This window comes from Pristis pectinata, chromosome 10, assembly GCF_009764475.1.
Source record: "Pristis pectinata isolate sPriPec2 chromosome 10, sPriPec2.1.pri, whole genome shotgun sequence".
NCBI lineage: Eukaryota > Metazoa > Chordata > Chondrichthyes > Rhinopristiformes > Pristidae > Pristis > Pristis pectinata.
In genome coordinates, this window is record NC_067414.1 from 99280466 (window position 1) to 99294932 (window position 14467).

A 14467-nucleotide genomic window follows, 5' to 3' on the forward strand; every position below is an offset into this window, starting at 1 on the left:
GTCATAACAGTACGGAAACAGGCCCTTCGGCCCAACTGGTCCATGCTGACCAGCGATGCCCATCCAAGCTTGTCCGATCTGCCAGTATTTGGCCCATAACCTTCTAAACCTTTCCTAACCACGTACATGCCCAACTGTCTTTTAATGTACCTGCCTCAACCACTTCCTCTGGCAGCTCGTTCCATGTACTGACCACCCTGTATGTAAAATAAAGTTGCCTCTCAGGTTCCTGTTAGATCTCTCCCCTCTCACCTTAAACCTAAGTCCTGTAGTTCTTGATTCCCTAATCCTGGGGAAAAGGCTGAGTGCATTCACCCTGTCTATACCCCTCATTCCTTGGAGTGTAGGAGACTGAGAGGTGATCTTATAAAGTCCCAGCCTGTCCAACCTCTCCCTATAACTCAGTCCTGGCAGCATCCACAACATTGACAGTTTCTACTTCTCTGATCCCAGCCTGGTCACCTTCACCACGGAGGTCCAACAGCTCCATCCCTCTGCCTCCACAGCCGCTGCCCTGACCCACTGGGTCCCCGCCGAAGGTTATTTCTGCAGCCCTGTCTCTCTCGCTTGGTTCCCCACCGTGTCACAGGCAGCCCCGGCAGTCTCCCCACCCCTTCCCCCCCTCTGAAGCTGGAAACATCATCCTGAGGCAGTGATGGTTCCTGCCCTCCCCCCACAGTCACTGCTGGAGCAGCCGGGGAATCCCGGAGTTTCCCGATCCCTCTGTCCCTGTAGCCACTTGCTCCTGCTCACCTTTCTGGAGACGGAGGGTTTGACTTTCTCCAAAGCTGCTTCGAAATGTTGCCGTGTCACTCGCAGGCTCAGGCGGGAGGCTGGAACACACGAGCAGTTAGTGCAGGACCGAGGGAGGGGTGTCACAGGTGGGGGGACGGACCGGAGACAGGGAGGTGTCACGGGGGGGGGGGGGTACCAGAGAGAGGTAGATGTCACAGTCGGGGAGACGGACCAGAGACAGGAGAAGGGGCGGGAAGGAGCAGGCAGCAGGGAACGGAAGGGGGCAGGGTCATCATACAGCCCACAGCACACAAGCAGGCCCTTCGGCCCACTCTGCCCCTGCTGCCCACTGTACCTCCCTGAGCTGATCCCATTTACCAGGGTCTGGACCACAGGGTGATCCAAGTGTCTGTCTGGATGCTCCTGACTCTGTCTGCGCCACCCCCTCGGGCAGCGTGTTCCAAACACCAGCCCCCTGTGGGTGGAAACCCACACCCCCACACCCCGGTCCCCTCGAGACCTCCTGCCCCTCAGCTTGTGCCCCAGAGATCACTGGGGCAAGGCAGCTCGAGGAACAGCACCCAGGCCAACTGTGGCCTTACCGAGTCAGCTACCCCGATTTCCGCCTGTATCGCTTGTGTGTGACAGTGATTCCGTTCGCTTGTTTTCCCCTTTCTCCCCCCACCTCCCTCACCCCCTCTCTGTGGGGGCTGAGGACGTGCCCAAGCTCAGCTGGCCTGTCACAGCTCCCACCCTGTTGTCTGCTGGTGCTCCACTCACTGACCGGATAATCCCCACGGTCTTCCCGTCACAGACGTCCGCTGCTCCACCCTCCCTATCCGAGCTGCCTTCGCCTCTGACGCAGGAACACCGACTCGCGCTCCCTCCCCTCAGACGCTGCTGCTCCTGGATTTTTGCTGAGGCTCCGTCCCCGTCGCCACCACAGGGAGCGAGGGTCTTCCTGCACACCCTGTGGGCCTGCACGTCTCTCCTCGGTCTCCACCGCTCCACGGAAGACAGTCCCAGCCCACCCGCTCTCTCGGAACCGGGGCGCTCCCACCCCAGGCGACACCCTCCCTGCAGCATGGTGACCAGAACTGTGGCCTGCCCGGTGTCAGGGAGAGGTGCCACCCATCACCTCCCCACCACCCCCTGCACCGAAGGTGACCACTCGCCAGGACCCCACACACTCCCCAGGGTCCTGTGTACCTCAGGACCGATACTGTGGGGTGGGGTGGGGGTTGGTGGTGGCAGGGGTCAGGGGGAGACGGACGTCGCACTCTCACCTGGCTCCGGTTCTGAGAGCTGCTGCCTCAGCGCGTTGATGGAGGCTTCACGCAGCAACGCGGACAGGTCGGCACCGCTGTGGGGAACACAACACAGCCAATCAGGGCGGGGGTGGGGGGAGAGCAGGAGGGGGCGGGGGTGACGGCGGGGGGGGGGGTGGGATGGGACGGGGGCGATGGGGGGCAGGAGGGGACGCAGGGGACGGGAGGGGACGCAGGGGACGGGGGGCAGGAGGGGACGGGGGGCAGGAGGGGACGGGGGCAGTGGGGGCGGGAGGGGACACAGGGGGCAGTGGGGGCGGGAGGGGACACGGGGCAGTGGGGGCGGGAGGGGACGCAGGGGACAGGGGGCGGGAGGGGACACGGGGCAGTGGGGGCGGGAGGGGACGGGGGCAGTGGGGGCGGGAGGGGACGGGGGCAGTGGGGGCGGGAGGGGACGGGGGCAGTGGGGGCGGGAGGGGACGGGGGCAGTGGGGGCGGGAGGGGACGGAGGGGACAGGGGGCGGGAGGGGACGGGGGCAGTGGGGGCGGGAGGGGACACGGGGCAGTGGGGGCGGGAGGGGACACGGGGCAGTGGGGGCGGGAGGGGACACGGGGCAGTGGGGGCGGGAGGGGACACGGGGCAGTGGGGGCGGGAGGGGACACGGGGCAGTGGGGGCGGGAGGGGACACGGGGCAGTGGGGGCGGGAGGGGACACGGGGCAGTGGGGGCGGGAGGGGACACGGGGCAGTGGGGGCGGGAGGGGACACGGGGCAGTGGGGGCGGGAGGGGACACGGGGCAGTGGGGGCGGGAGGGGACACGGGGCAGTGGGGGCGGGAGGGGACACGGGGCAGTGGGGGCGGGAGGGGACACGGGGCAGTGGGGGCGGGAGGGGACACGGGGCAGTGGGGGCGGGAGGGGACACGGGGCAGTGGGGGCGGGAGGGGACACGGGGCAGTGGGGGCGGGAGGGGACACGGGGCAGTGGGGGCGGGAGGGGACACGGGGCAGTGGGGGCGGGAGGGGACACGGGGCAGTGGGGGCGGGAGGGGACACGGGGCAGTGGGGGCGGGAGGGGACACGGGGCAGTGGGGGCGGGAGGGGACACGGGGCAGTGGGGGCGGGAGGGGACACGGGGCAGTGGGGGCGGGAGGGGACACGGGGCAGTGGGGGCGGGAGGGGACACGGGGCAGTGGGGGCGGGAGGGGACGGGGGCAGTGGGGGCGGGAGGGGACGGAGGGGACAGGGGGCGGGAGGGGACGGGGGCAGTGGGGGCGGGAGGGGACACGGGGCAGTGGGGGCGGGAGGGGACACGGGGCAGTGGGGGCGGGAGGGGACACGGGGCGGGAGGGGACGGGGGCAGTGGGGGCGGGAGGGGACGGGGGCAGTGGGGGCGGGAGGGGACGGGGGCAGTGGGGGCGGGAGGGGACGGGGGCAGTGGGGGCGGGAGGGGACGGAGGGGACAGGGGGCTGGAGGGGACAGTGGAGCAGGAGCAGACGAGGGGGGGATGAACAGACTCACGTGAAGCAGTCACACCGCGGGTCGCCGGCGATGGCACTGAGGTCAACGTCCGGGTCCAGGGGAGGCCGAGTCCCACCCTGCAACACAGCAGCTGCACTGAGGCCGTCTGGGTCAGCACCTCCCCTCCTCCCCAACCCTGGGGTCAGCACCTCCCCCCCACTCCCCACCCCCAGGTCAGTACCTCACCCACCTCCTCCCCCGGGGTCAGCACACCAGCCCCCTCTCCCCACCCCCGTCTCCGCACACCCCTCCCAGCCCCCGACCCTCCGAACGTCACATCCTCTGCACACACCACCGGAGCCTCTCGCCCCCGCACACGCCTCTCACCCCCGCATGCCCCCACCTGCCCAATATTCTACACACCCATCACCCCCCTCCACATGTACCACCACACGGCTCCCCCACACACCCAGAGGACCCTCCACACCCCCCGACCCTGCACCTCCCACGTACTCCGTCCCCACCACTGCTGGAACCAGACACCCTCACCTACCGAGGGGGGATGTCACTGGGCAGTGGTGGGGGTCACCACCTTTGCCCTCTCACCTTGGTCAGAGTCTGGAGGATGGCGAGTCTGTCAGGGGCCGGGGGCAGCCCCACGTACAGCGTCTTGTCCAACCGTCCGGGGCGCAGTACGGCCGGGTCAATGATATCTGGGGCAGAGGACAGGGCAGTGAGAGTGTGGGACCCCCAGACCCACCCCCACAGGGCAGTGTGGGACCCCCAGACCCCAAACCCACCCCCACGGGGCAGTGTGGGACCCCCAGACCCCAAACCCACCCCCACGGGGCAGTGTGGGACCCCCAGACCCACCCCCACGGGGCAGTGTGGGACCCCCAGACCCACCCCCACGGGGCAGTGTGAGTGCGGGACCCCCACACCCCACCCAAAACAGGTTCTGCAGAGGGCGAGGGTGGGGTCCGTCCCCGAACACCATTCCCCACAGGGTCTGTCCCTCACACTGTTCCCCCTGGGTCTGACCCCCAACCCCACAGTGACCCCGTGCCCCTGGTTACCTGGGCGATTGGTGGCGGCCATGATGAAGACCTGTCTCCGTGCCTGCAGCCCGTCCATCTCCGTCAGTAGCTGGTTCACCACCCGCACGCTGGCTCCTGACTGGGGGGGGGGATGGGGAAGGGAGGGCGAGGTAGGAGCGGAGGCGGGACCGAGGGGCAGACACAACAGATCAGTCCAGCGTCTCCATAGTCCCACTCACCCCGTACCCCAGAGACCACCCACTCCCCCCGAACTTCCCCCCCCAGAGCCCCTCCCTCCCCCTTTATCCACTCCCCCGTCCCCTCTGGAGATCCTGGGTGGCTTTCCCAGCCCCTCCCTGACCCCCACCCCTGCCCGCCCGACCCCTGACCACCCCCCTCACCTCGTGCTCTGACCTCCGCGGACACAGGGCGTCGAGCTCATCAAAGAAGATGACACAGGGAGCGGAGTTCCGGGCTCGCTGGAATACCTGGCGCACAGCTCGCTCGCTCTCCCCCACGTACTGCGAAGACACCAGAGGGTGAGGGGGCTGTGGGGGGAGAGGGGAACGGGGGGGGGGAGAGGGAGTGGGGAGGGGGGACAGAGAGCAGCGGGGGTATTGGGTGGAACTGGGGCAGCAGGGGAGGAGAGAAAGGACGTGTGAGAGATGGGGAGGGTGGGAGGGGGGGAGGAGGGGAGGTAGTGGGTATCTGCCCCCCCCCCCGCCCCCACTGACACTCACCATGTTCAGCAGCTCGGGCCCTTTCACCGAGATGAAGTTCAATCCCGACTCGTTGGCCACGGCCTGGGGACACAACGTCGGCTCAGTCAGGGCACAGCCACTCCCCCCACCCCTCCCCTCCCCTCCCCCCCACAGCCCTTCACCCAACCCTTCAGAACAGGAGGGAGAATTTCAGCCACGGGGTCTGGCACCCACCGGGCCCCCCCTGCACGCGGTAAGCTATGTAGAATTTAGGTTAATCTCAATGCGTGTGAGCGTGTGTGGATCCCCACCCTGTAACGCACTGCGCTGCGGCAATTCCACCCAGTGTACGTACATGCACGGCGGCGGTAAACGTGACCAGACACGGGAGTGGACAGGAGGGATACTGTGTAACAGACCTTCCCCGGGAGTTTTGGGAATTATCCACCCCTGATGCTGCAGCTCATTCACTGCGGAGGGAGGTTTCTGTGGAGGGAGATGGACAGCTGATGTTGCAGGTCGAGACCCTTCATCTGGACCATTCCCCACACCCCCAGATGCTGCCTGACCCGCTGTCTCTGTGTAACGGACCGGACACACAAGGAACAGGAGCAGGAACCAGACAACCTGCCTCCCAGCCCACTCCCCCATTCACCAAGATCACAGCTGGTGCTTTACCTCAGAGACACCTCCCAGCACTGGATCCTTTCATACCCAGAAACCTCCTTCCACTACAGCATCGGGGGCGGGATAATCCCAAAACCCCCAGTCCCAAACGGCCAACTCCAACTGTGTCCCGGGTGCTGGATGCCTCAGACAGGGGGAGCATCCTCCCTGCATCCGGACTGTCGGGTCACCTCTCGTCCTTTACACTGGAGAATGTAGGCCCAGTCTGTAGTCTGCCCTCAACGTGAGGCTGCCCAGGGTGATCGGGCGGTAGAGAAGGCGTGCGGCACGCCTGCCTTTATTACTGGAGGCGTTGAGTTCAAGTTGTTGCAGCTGTATAAAACTCTGGATAAGCCACACTTGGAGTATTGTGGGCAGTTCTGGTCTCCCCATCACAGGAAGGATGTGGATGCTTTGGGGAGGGTGCAGAAGAGGTTCCCCAGGATGCTGCCTGGATTAGAGGGCATGAGCTAGGAGAGGTGGGACAAACTTGGGTTATTTTCTCTGGAGCAGCAGAGGCTGAGGGGAGACCTGATAGAAGTTTATAAGATTATGAAAGGCAGAGATAGACAGTCAGTATCCTTTCCCCAGGGTTGAAATGTCTTGTACTAGACGACATGCATTTAAGGTGAGAGGGGGAAGTTCAGAGACCTGAGGGGCAAATTTTTTTTTACACAGAGAGTGGTGGGTGCCTGGAATGTGCTGCCAGGGGTGGAGGTGGAGGCAGGTGCGATAGAGGGGTTTAAGAGGCTCTTAGACAGGCAGGTGAATGTGCAGGGAACGGAGGGAGATGGATGTTGTGTAGGCAGAAGGGATTAGTTTAGTTAGGTGTTTAATTAGTTTGACACAACATGGTGGGCTGAAGGGCCTGTTCCTGTGTTCTGTTCTAACCAGCTGAAGCTACCCCTGGGGCCAGTCCATGAACCCCGGGCAAATTCCCTCACTGGCAGTTAAACCCTTTCTCAGATCCAAACTCTACATCGAGGTTCTCACCAGTGCCCCGTACGACATCCCCCACGGGAGCCGGGCCCGACAGCTGGGAGCCCCATGGGACCTGACAGGAAAGATGCGCGGAGGAAAACTAGGCTGTATCACAGTGCGTGGGAACGGTGCCTGCCTGCAGGACCACAGCAGCTGACCCAGGACCACGGCACAGTTCCTGGGGACACTGCAGAGATGGCACTCTCTGCAGACAGTCCAGCTACAAACCCGGACCACGGACTGACCCCCACCGCAGTATGGGGGCTCGGTGGGGGGGGGACGGCTGGCAGTAACCCCCCCTCCCCCCCCCATCACAAACCATCCACTGATTTAGTGCCCCCCCACCCCCACCCTCCCCGGCAGCCAGACCAGCCCAGGCAGGGGCTGCCTGCAGGACACAGGGCACTCACCTTGGCCAAGAGCGTCTTCCCGCAGCCCGGAGGCCCAGCCAGCAGCACGCCAGCCGGGTTGGACAAACCGAGGACCTGGAACTGTTCCGGATGTCGGAGAGGGGCCTGGGAGAGGGGAAGGACTCCGTGAGTTCCAGCAGGACTGCACTCGCACCCAGCCCCTCCCCAGGGACATTATCCCCACCCCCACTGATGTCACCCCCACCCCCAGTGATGTCACCAGTGAGCTCCGGGACGGCGGGGGCTCTGGGGGTTCCAGGAGCTCCGTGACAGTGGGGGGTCCAGGGATGGTTCTGGGACGGTGGGGGCTCTGGGACGGCGGGGGGGTCCAGGGGTTACAGGACTGAGGGGGGGCTCGGGGACGGCAGGGGTCCCGGGACGGCGGAGAGCTGTAGCGGGATCCTGGACAGGCACCAGGGGCCTGGGGGGGGTAGCAGTACCAGGATGGCCATGGTCAGCTCCTCGCGAATCTCCTGCAGTGCTCCGATGTCGGCCCAGCTCACATCCGGCACCGTGGCGAACCCCTCCCGCTTGGCAGAGGGCTGGACGGCGGAGAGGGAGCTGGTGAAGTCCGTCATCTCCATCTGTAGATCCTGCAGCTCCTGCAGCGGCAGCGGCGCTGGGTCCCTCAGCACCGCCCGCAGTCGCTGCAGCTCAACCTGCGGGGCAACCAGAGAGAGCTGTCAGAGGGAGCACCCCGGGGCGGGGCAACCAGAGAGGGCCGTCAGAGGGAGCACCCCGGGGCGGGGCAACCAGAGAGGGCCGTCAGAGGGAGCACCCCGGGGTGGGGCAACCAGAGAGAGCCGTCAGAGGGAGCACCCCGGGGTGGGGCAACCAGAGAGAGCCGTCAGAGGGAGCACCCCGGGGCGGGGCAACCAGAGAGAGCTGTCAGAGGGAGCACCCCGGGGCGGGGCAACCAGAGAGGGCCGTCAGAGGGAGCACCCCGGGGTGGGGGAATGGGGCTGAGGAAGCAGGGACTGGCTGAGGGGAGCGGGGGTGTGTGGTCACAGTAACCCCGTCCCTCCCACTCCTGACCCCAAATACACCCTCGACCCCTGATCCTAAACCCACCCCTACCCTGACCCTACACTCTGCACCCCTAAACCCACCCCCAACCCCAAACCCACCCCCTAGGCTGACCCCAAACCTCCAGTTTCTGCCCCGGCTGCAGGGAGAACAGACCCGGCCTCTCCCGTCTCTCCTCAAACGCTCCACCCCAGGCAACAGCCCGGCGGATCCCCCTGCACCCTCTCTGTACAGTCACACCCCTCCTACAGTGTGACGACTGCAACTGTACACTGTACTCTACCTGCCACCTGACCGTTGGGTTACGAAGCTGCACCGTAACCTCCCTGTTCTTGTACTCAGTGCCCTGGCCAATGAAGTCCAGCGTCCCACACACTGCCTTCACCACCTGAAGGAATCCTTGGGCTTGTCCACCAAGGTCCCTCTGTTCCTCACTACTCGGAAGATGCCGACCATCCATTGTACCCTTCTTAACCTGCCCGAAGACAAGTCCTGCTGCTATTTCTCTGCCTATTTTACCAAATGCTTATCTTCCTGTGACCTCAGATCATTTTCACATCATCTGTAGACTTACTGGTCACATCTCCCACATTCACACGGCTATGATGAACGTATACAACAAACAGTAAAGGTGCCAGCACCCGTCCCTGTAGTCTGCCACCAGTCACAGACCTCCATCACAATAACACTGCCCTCTGCCTATTACCAAGACAACTTTGGATCCAATCTTCCAACTTTCCCTGGATCCCAGCAGCTCTCATCTTTTGGACCAGGCTCTCACGTGGGCCGTTGTCAAAGGGCTAACTGAAATCCATCCAGACCACATCAACAGCACCACTCTCAGGAACAAATTTTCTTAGCTCTCTGAAAAATTCAATCAAATCCGTCAGACAGGATCTCCCCCCAACAAGGCTGGGCTGGCAATCTTTGATCAGTCACTGCCCATTCTAAGTATAATCTAATCCCATTGCCTAGATTTTCCAGTAACTTCCCGACGGGACGGTGCCGAGGGGGTGTGTGACGGGACGGTGCCGAGGGGGTGTGTGACGGGACGGTGCAGAGGGGGTGTGTGACGGGACGGTGCAGAGGGGGTGTGTGACGGGACGGTGCAGAGGGGGTGTGTGACGGGACGGTGCAGAGGGGTGTGTGACGGGACGGTGCAGAGGGGGTGTGTGACGGGACGGTGCAGAGGGGGTGTGTGACGGGACGGTGCAGAGGGGGTGTGTGACGGGACGGTGCCGAGGGGGTGTGTGACGGGACGGTGCCGAGGGGGTGTGTGACGGGACGGTGCCGAGGGGTGTGTGACGGGACGGTGCCGAGGGGTGTGTGACGGGACGGTGCAGAGGGTCCCTCACCAGCTCAGACTCCTGCCGCTGTCCTGAGCTGGGATCTCCGGCGTCAGGTCCCTGGGACACGACTTCCTGCCGCCGGTTCAGGATGCGGTTGACGGCGTTCATGGCTGCCTCGCGGCACAGAGCCATTAGGTCAGCGCCCACGTAGCCTGGCGTCAGGCGGGCCAGCTCCCGGAAATCGAACGGCTCCGGCAGTCTCAGCTTCCGGCACAGAGTCCGCAAAATCCTGGCGGGAATCAGGAAATCACTGGGTGAAGCACAGCACTGGAGGCAGGAGCAGGGACTGCACGCTGCCCATCACATCTAACCTCAGCATGACCCTGCCTTCTGACCCCCAAAAGGATGGAGGAGGAAGGGGACCAGACGCCACATGAGAGTCCATCAACCAACCGAGGGGTGAAGGGTCAGAGAGAGAGAGAGGGTCACAGAGGGGAGAGGGGTCACAGAGAGGGGTCACGGGGAGTGTGTGTAACAGGTCGAAGGAAGAGGGGAGAGAAGTCAGACAGTGTGGGGTCAGAGGGTGAGGGAAGAGGGGTCAGAGGGCTGTCAGAATGTTTATTATTAGATGTACCCATTTCGGAGGAAGAAATAAAGAAAGTAATTTCTTCAATGAATTTGGGTAAAGCACCCGTTCCTGATGGGTATACAGCTGAATTTTTAAAATCTTTTTCTGACCTTCTCTCTCCCTGGTTAGGTAAAATTTTTAAAGCAACTATTTCTTTAATTCTTAAAAAGGATAAAGATCCCACTGAATGTGCATCTTTTTTTAAAATTTTATTTACAGGGTGGTAACAGACCCTTCCGGCCCAATGAGTCCATGCCGCCCATTTTAAACTCAAACTAACCTACCCGTATGTCTTTGCAATGTAGGAGGAAACCGGAGCACCTGGAGGAAACCCACGCAGACACGGGGAGAATGTACAAACTCCTTACAGACAGCGACGGGAATTGAACCCTAATCACTGGTGCTGTAATAGCATCGCGCTAACCGCTACACTACCATGATAGACCTATTTCTTTACTGAATGTGGATTCTAAAATTTTTCCAAAATATTGGCTTCTAGACTGGAAAAGGTACTTCCACAAATTATTTCTGATGACCAGACAGGATTCATTAAGAATCATTATTTGCATTTTAATATTAGAAGGTTAATGAATATTATATATACCCCTTCATCTGTAATTCCAGAATGTGTTATTTCGTTAGATGCCGAGAAGGCGTTTGATAGAGTCGAATCGGAATATTTATTTAACACGCTTGAGAAATTTAATTTTAGTTCAAATTTCATATCTGTGATCAAACTGATTTACCACACACCTATGGCTTCAATACTTACTAATAATCAGAGATCCCCCTTGTTCAGCTTTTTCAAGGCACTAGACAAGGTTGCCCTCTGAGTCCTTTATTATTTAATATTGCTTTGGAACCTTTGGCAATTACCATTCGGGATTCTTCTAACATACTTGGTATCACTCGTGGAAAGGGGACTCATAAGATATCTCTTTATGCAGATGATCTGTTACTTTATATCTCTAACCCAGAGAAATCTATCCCTGCAGTATTATCACTGCTTGCTCAGTTTAGTGTTTTCTCTGGTTATAGATTAAATCTTAATAAGAGTTTAACTTTTTCCATCAAACATGCAAGTCCCAATTTATAGGCAATTACCATTTAGATTAGTGACTGATTATTTTTCGTACCTGGGTGTTGAAATTACCCAGAAACACAAGGACTTATTTAAAGTGAACTTGTTACCTTTAATTAATTACGTTAAACAATTATTTACTAAATGGTCCCCATTCTCTCTATCATTGATTGGCCGAATTAATGCAGTTAAGGTAAATATTTTACCAAAATTTTTGTATCTATTTCAGGCGATTCCAACTTTTATTTCGAAATCCTTGTTCTCGAGGTTGTTGATATCAAGAGAGAGGATGTGTTGAAGTTGTTAAATAATATTAAGACAGATAAATCTCTGGGGCCTGACGGGATTTTCCCCAGGCTGCTTCGAGAGGCTAGGGAGGAGATTGCTGAACCGCTGGTAAGGATCTTTGAGTCCTCTTTGTCTACGGGGGTGGTGCCGGAGGATTGGAGGGTTGCGAATGTGGTCCCCTTGTTCAAAAAAGGTAATAGGGATAGGCCAGGGAATTATAGACCGGTGAGTCTCACGTCTGTGGTGGGTAAGCTGTTAGAAAGGATTCTAAGGGATAGGATTTATGAACACCTTGAGAATCATGGACTGATTAGGGACAGCCAGCATGGCTTTGTGAAGGGAAGATCTTGCCTCACAAGCCTGATAGAGTTCTTTGAGGAGGTGACCAGGAAGATTGATGAGGGTAGTGCGGTGGATGTGGTTTATATGGATTTTAGTAAGGCGTTTGATAAGGTTCCTCATGGTAGGCTTCTTCAGAAGATCAGAGGCCAAGGGATCCAAGGAAGCTTGGCTGTGTGGATTAGGAATTGGCTTGCATGTAGAAAGCAGAGGGTTGTGGTGGAAGGAGTGCCCTCGGATTGGAGGGCAGTGACTAGTGGTGTCCCGCAGGGATCGGTTCTGGGACCTCTACTTTTTGTGATATTTATAGATGACTTAGATGAGGGGGTAGAGGGCTGGGTTAGTAAGTTTGCAGACGACACTAAGATAGGTGGTGTTGTGGATAGTGTGGAGGGCTGTCGGAGCTTACAGAGGGATATTGATAGGATGCAGAGCTGGGCTGACAAGTGGCAGATGGAGTTCAATCCGGAGAAGTGTGAGGTGGTACACTTTGGAAGGACAAACTCCAGGGCAGAGTACAGGGTAAACGACAAGGTACTTGGCAGTGTGGAGGAGCAGAGGGATCTGGGGGTTCATATTCACAGTTCATTGAAAGTTGCCTCACAGGTGGAAAGAGCAGTTAAGAAGGCCAAGTGGGATGTTGGCTTTCATAAGTCGCGGGATTGAGTTTAAGAGCCGCGAGGTGATGATGCAGCTTTACAAAACTCTAGTTAGGCCACACTTAGAGTACTGTGTTCAGTTCTGGTCGCCTCATTATAGGAAGAATGTGGAGGCATTGGAGAGGGTGCAGAGGAGATTTACCAGGATGCTGCCTGGATTGGAGAGTATTGAATATGAGGAGAGGCTTAAGGTGCTAGGGCTTTATTCACTGGAAAGGAGGAGGATGAGAGGAGACAGGATAGAGGTATATAAAATATTGAGAGGAATAGATAGAGTAGACAGTCAGCGCCTCCTTCCCAGGGCACCAATGCTCAAGACGAGAGGTCATGGCTTTAAGGTTATGGGTGGGAGGTTCAGGGGAGATGTCAGAGGGAGGTTTTTCACCCAAAGAGTGGTTGGTGCATGGAATGCACTGCCTGGGGTGGTGGTGGAGGCAGATACATTGAACAGGTTCAAGAGCTTGTTGGATAGGCATATGGAGGAACGTGAGATAGAGGGATATGCGGGAGGAAGGGGTTAGGTAGTGTGAGGGTGGTCTGATGGACAGCACAACATGGTGGGCCGAAGGGCCTGTTTTGTGCTGTATGGTTCTATGGACACTATTGATTCCAAAATTCTTTCATATATATGGCAGAATAAAAACCCAAGGTTAAGTAAGAAATATTTACAAAAATTAAAGAAGGATGGTGGTATGGCTTTGCCTAATTTTAGATTTTACTATTGGGCAATTAATATTCGATATTTAATTTTCTGGGCACAAGATTTAGATGCAACTCATTGTCCCTGTTGGGTACACCTTGAGTGTGAATCAGTGCAAGGATTTTCATTAGTTTCTATTTTAGGAGCTTCATTCTCTTTTGCACTGACTAAATTGAATAAACAAGTGATTAATCCAACAGTTAAACATACAATACGGATGTGGTTCCAATTCCGTTAAATTTTTGGGTTGAATAAATTTAATTTATCAAGTCCCATTCAATCTAATTTTTTCTTTCAACCATCTGGAATTGACTCAGCCTTTTCCTTATGGAGAATGAAGTGAATAACATGTTTTTGAGATCTATTCATTGATAACCGTTTTATCTTTTCAACAGTTGTCTAATAAACACAATCTGCCTGGATCACATTTTTTTCGATATTTACAGATTAGAAACTTTTTAAAAGTTACTTTACCTTCTTTTCCGACACCATATAAAACTGAAATTACGGAAAATCTTTAGGTTTTAATCCTTATCAGAAGGGCCTGATAGCAGTAATTTATGATTGGATTATGAAAATACGCTCAGAGGAACTTGATAAAGTTAAGAGTGAATGGGAAAGAGAACTTCAGATACTCTTACCCACAGAGACATGGAAGAAAATTCTCCATTTAGTTAGTACATCTTCAGTGTGTGCCAGACACTCTTTGATACAGTTTAAGGTAGTTCACAAGACCCATATGTCCAAGGACAAGTTAGCCTGTTTTTATCACCATGTAAATCCTAAATGTGACAGATGTAAATCGAATGTGGCTTCTCTGACACATATGTTTCTCTGTCCTCTTTTGGAAAAATATTGGAAAGACACTTAACATTATTTCATCTGTACTGAAGATTGATTTACAACCTCACCCTATCACTGCAATTTTTGGATTACCAAGGATGGAATCTGGCCATTTATCTGCTTCTGCTCGTCCTATGATCGCCCTTGTCACATTAATGGCCAAGCGATCCATTTTGTTCAGATGGAAGGATCCAATACCTTCCACCACTTTTCAATGGTTCTCTCAAACTATAGCATGTTTGAACTCAGAAAAAATTAGGAGCGGTACTGTTGACCCTTCGCTTAAATTTGAGGAAGTTTGGAGCCCATTTATTCCATGTTTCCATACAATAATAAGCTGACCTTTCTCAGATCCCG

The 14467-nt window shown here is 57.4% G+C and overlaps 1 protein-coding gene across 3 annotated transcripts in view; it reads right to left on the reverse strand.

The window, feature by feature from the left end:
* Positions 1-14467, reverse strand: part of nvl (nuclear VCP like) — a 36559-nt gene that overhangs the window by 3532 nt on the left and 18560 nt on the right. For all 3 annotated transcript variants that reach the window (XM_052024354.1, XM_052024356.1, XM_052024355.1), the window contains 10 exons: positions 9639-9861; positions 7698-7916; positions 7258-7362; positions 5240-5302; positions 4901-5020; positions 4539-4638; positions 4069-4175; positions 3523-3599; positions 2022-2098; positions 754-833 (listed from right to left, as the gene is read on the reverse strand). In XM_052024354.1, the coding sequence (XP_051880314.1) occupies positions 754-833; positions 2022-2098; positions 3523-3599; positions 4069-4175; positions 4539-4638; positions 4901-5020; positions 5240-5302; positions 7258-7362; positions 7698-7916; positions 9639-9861 (1171 nt within the window). The remainder of the gene's footprint in view (positions 1-753; positions 834-2021; positions 2099-3522; positions 3600-4068; positions 4176-4538; positions 4639-4900; positions 5021-5239; positions 5303-7257; positions 7363-7697; positions 7917-9638; positions 9862-14467) is intronic.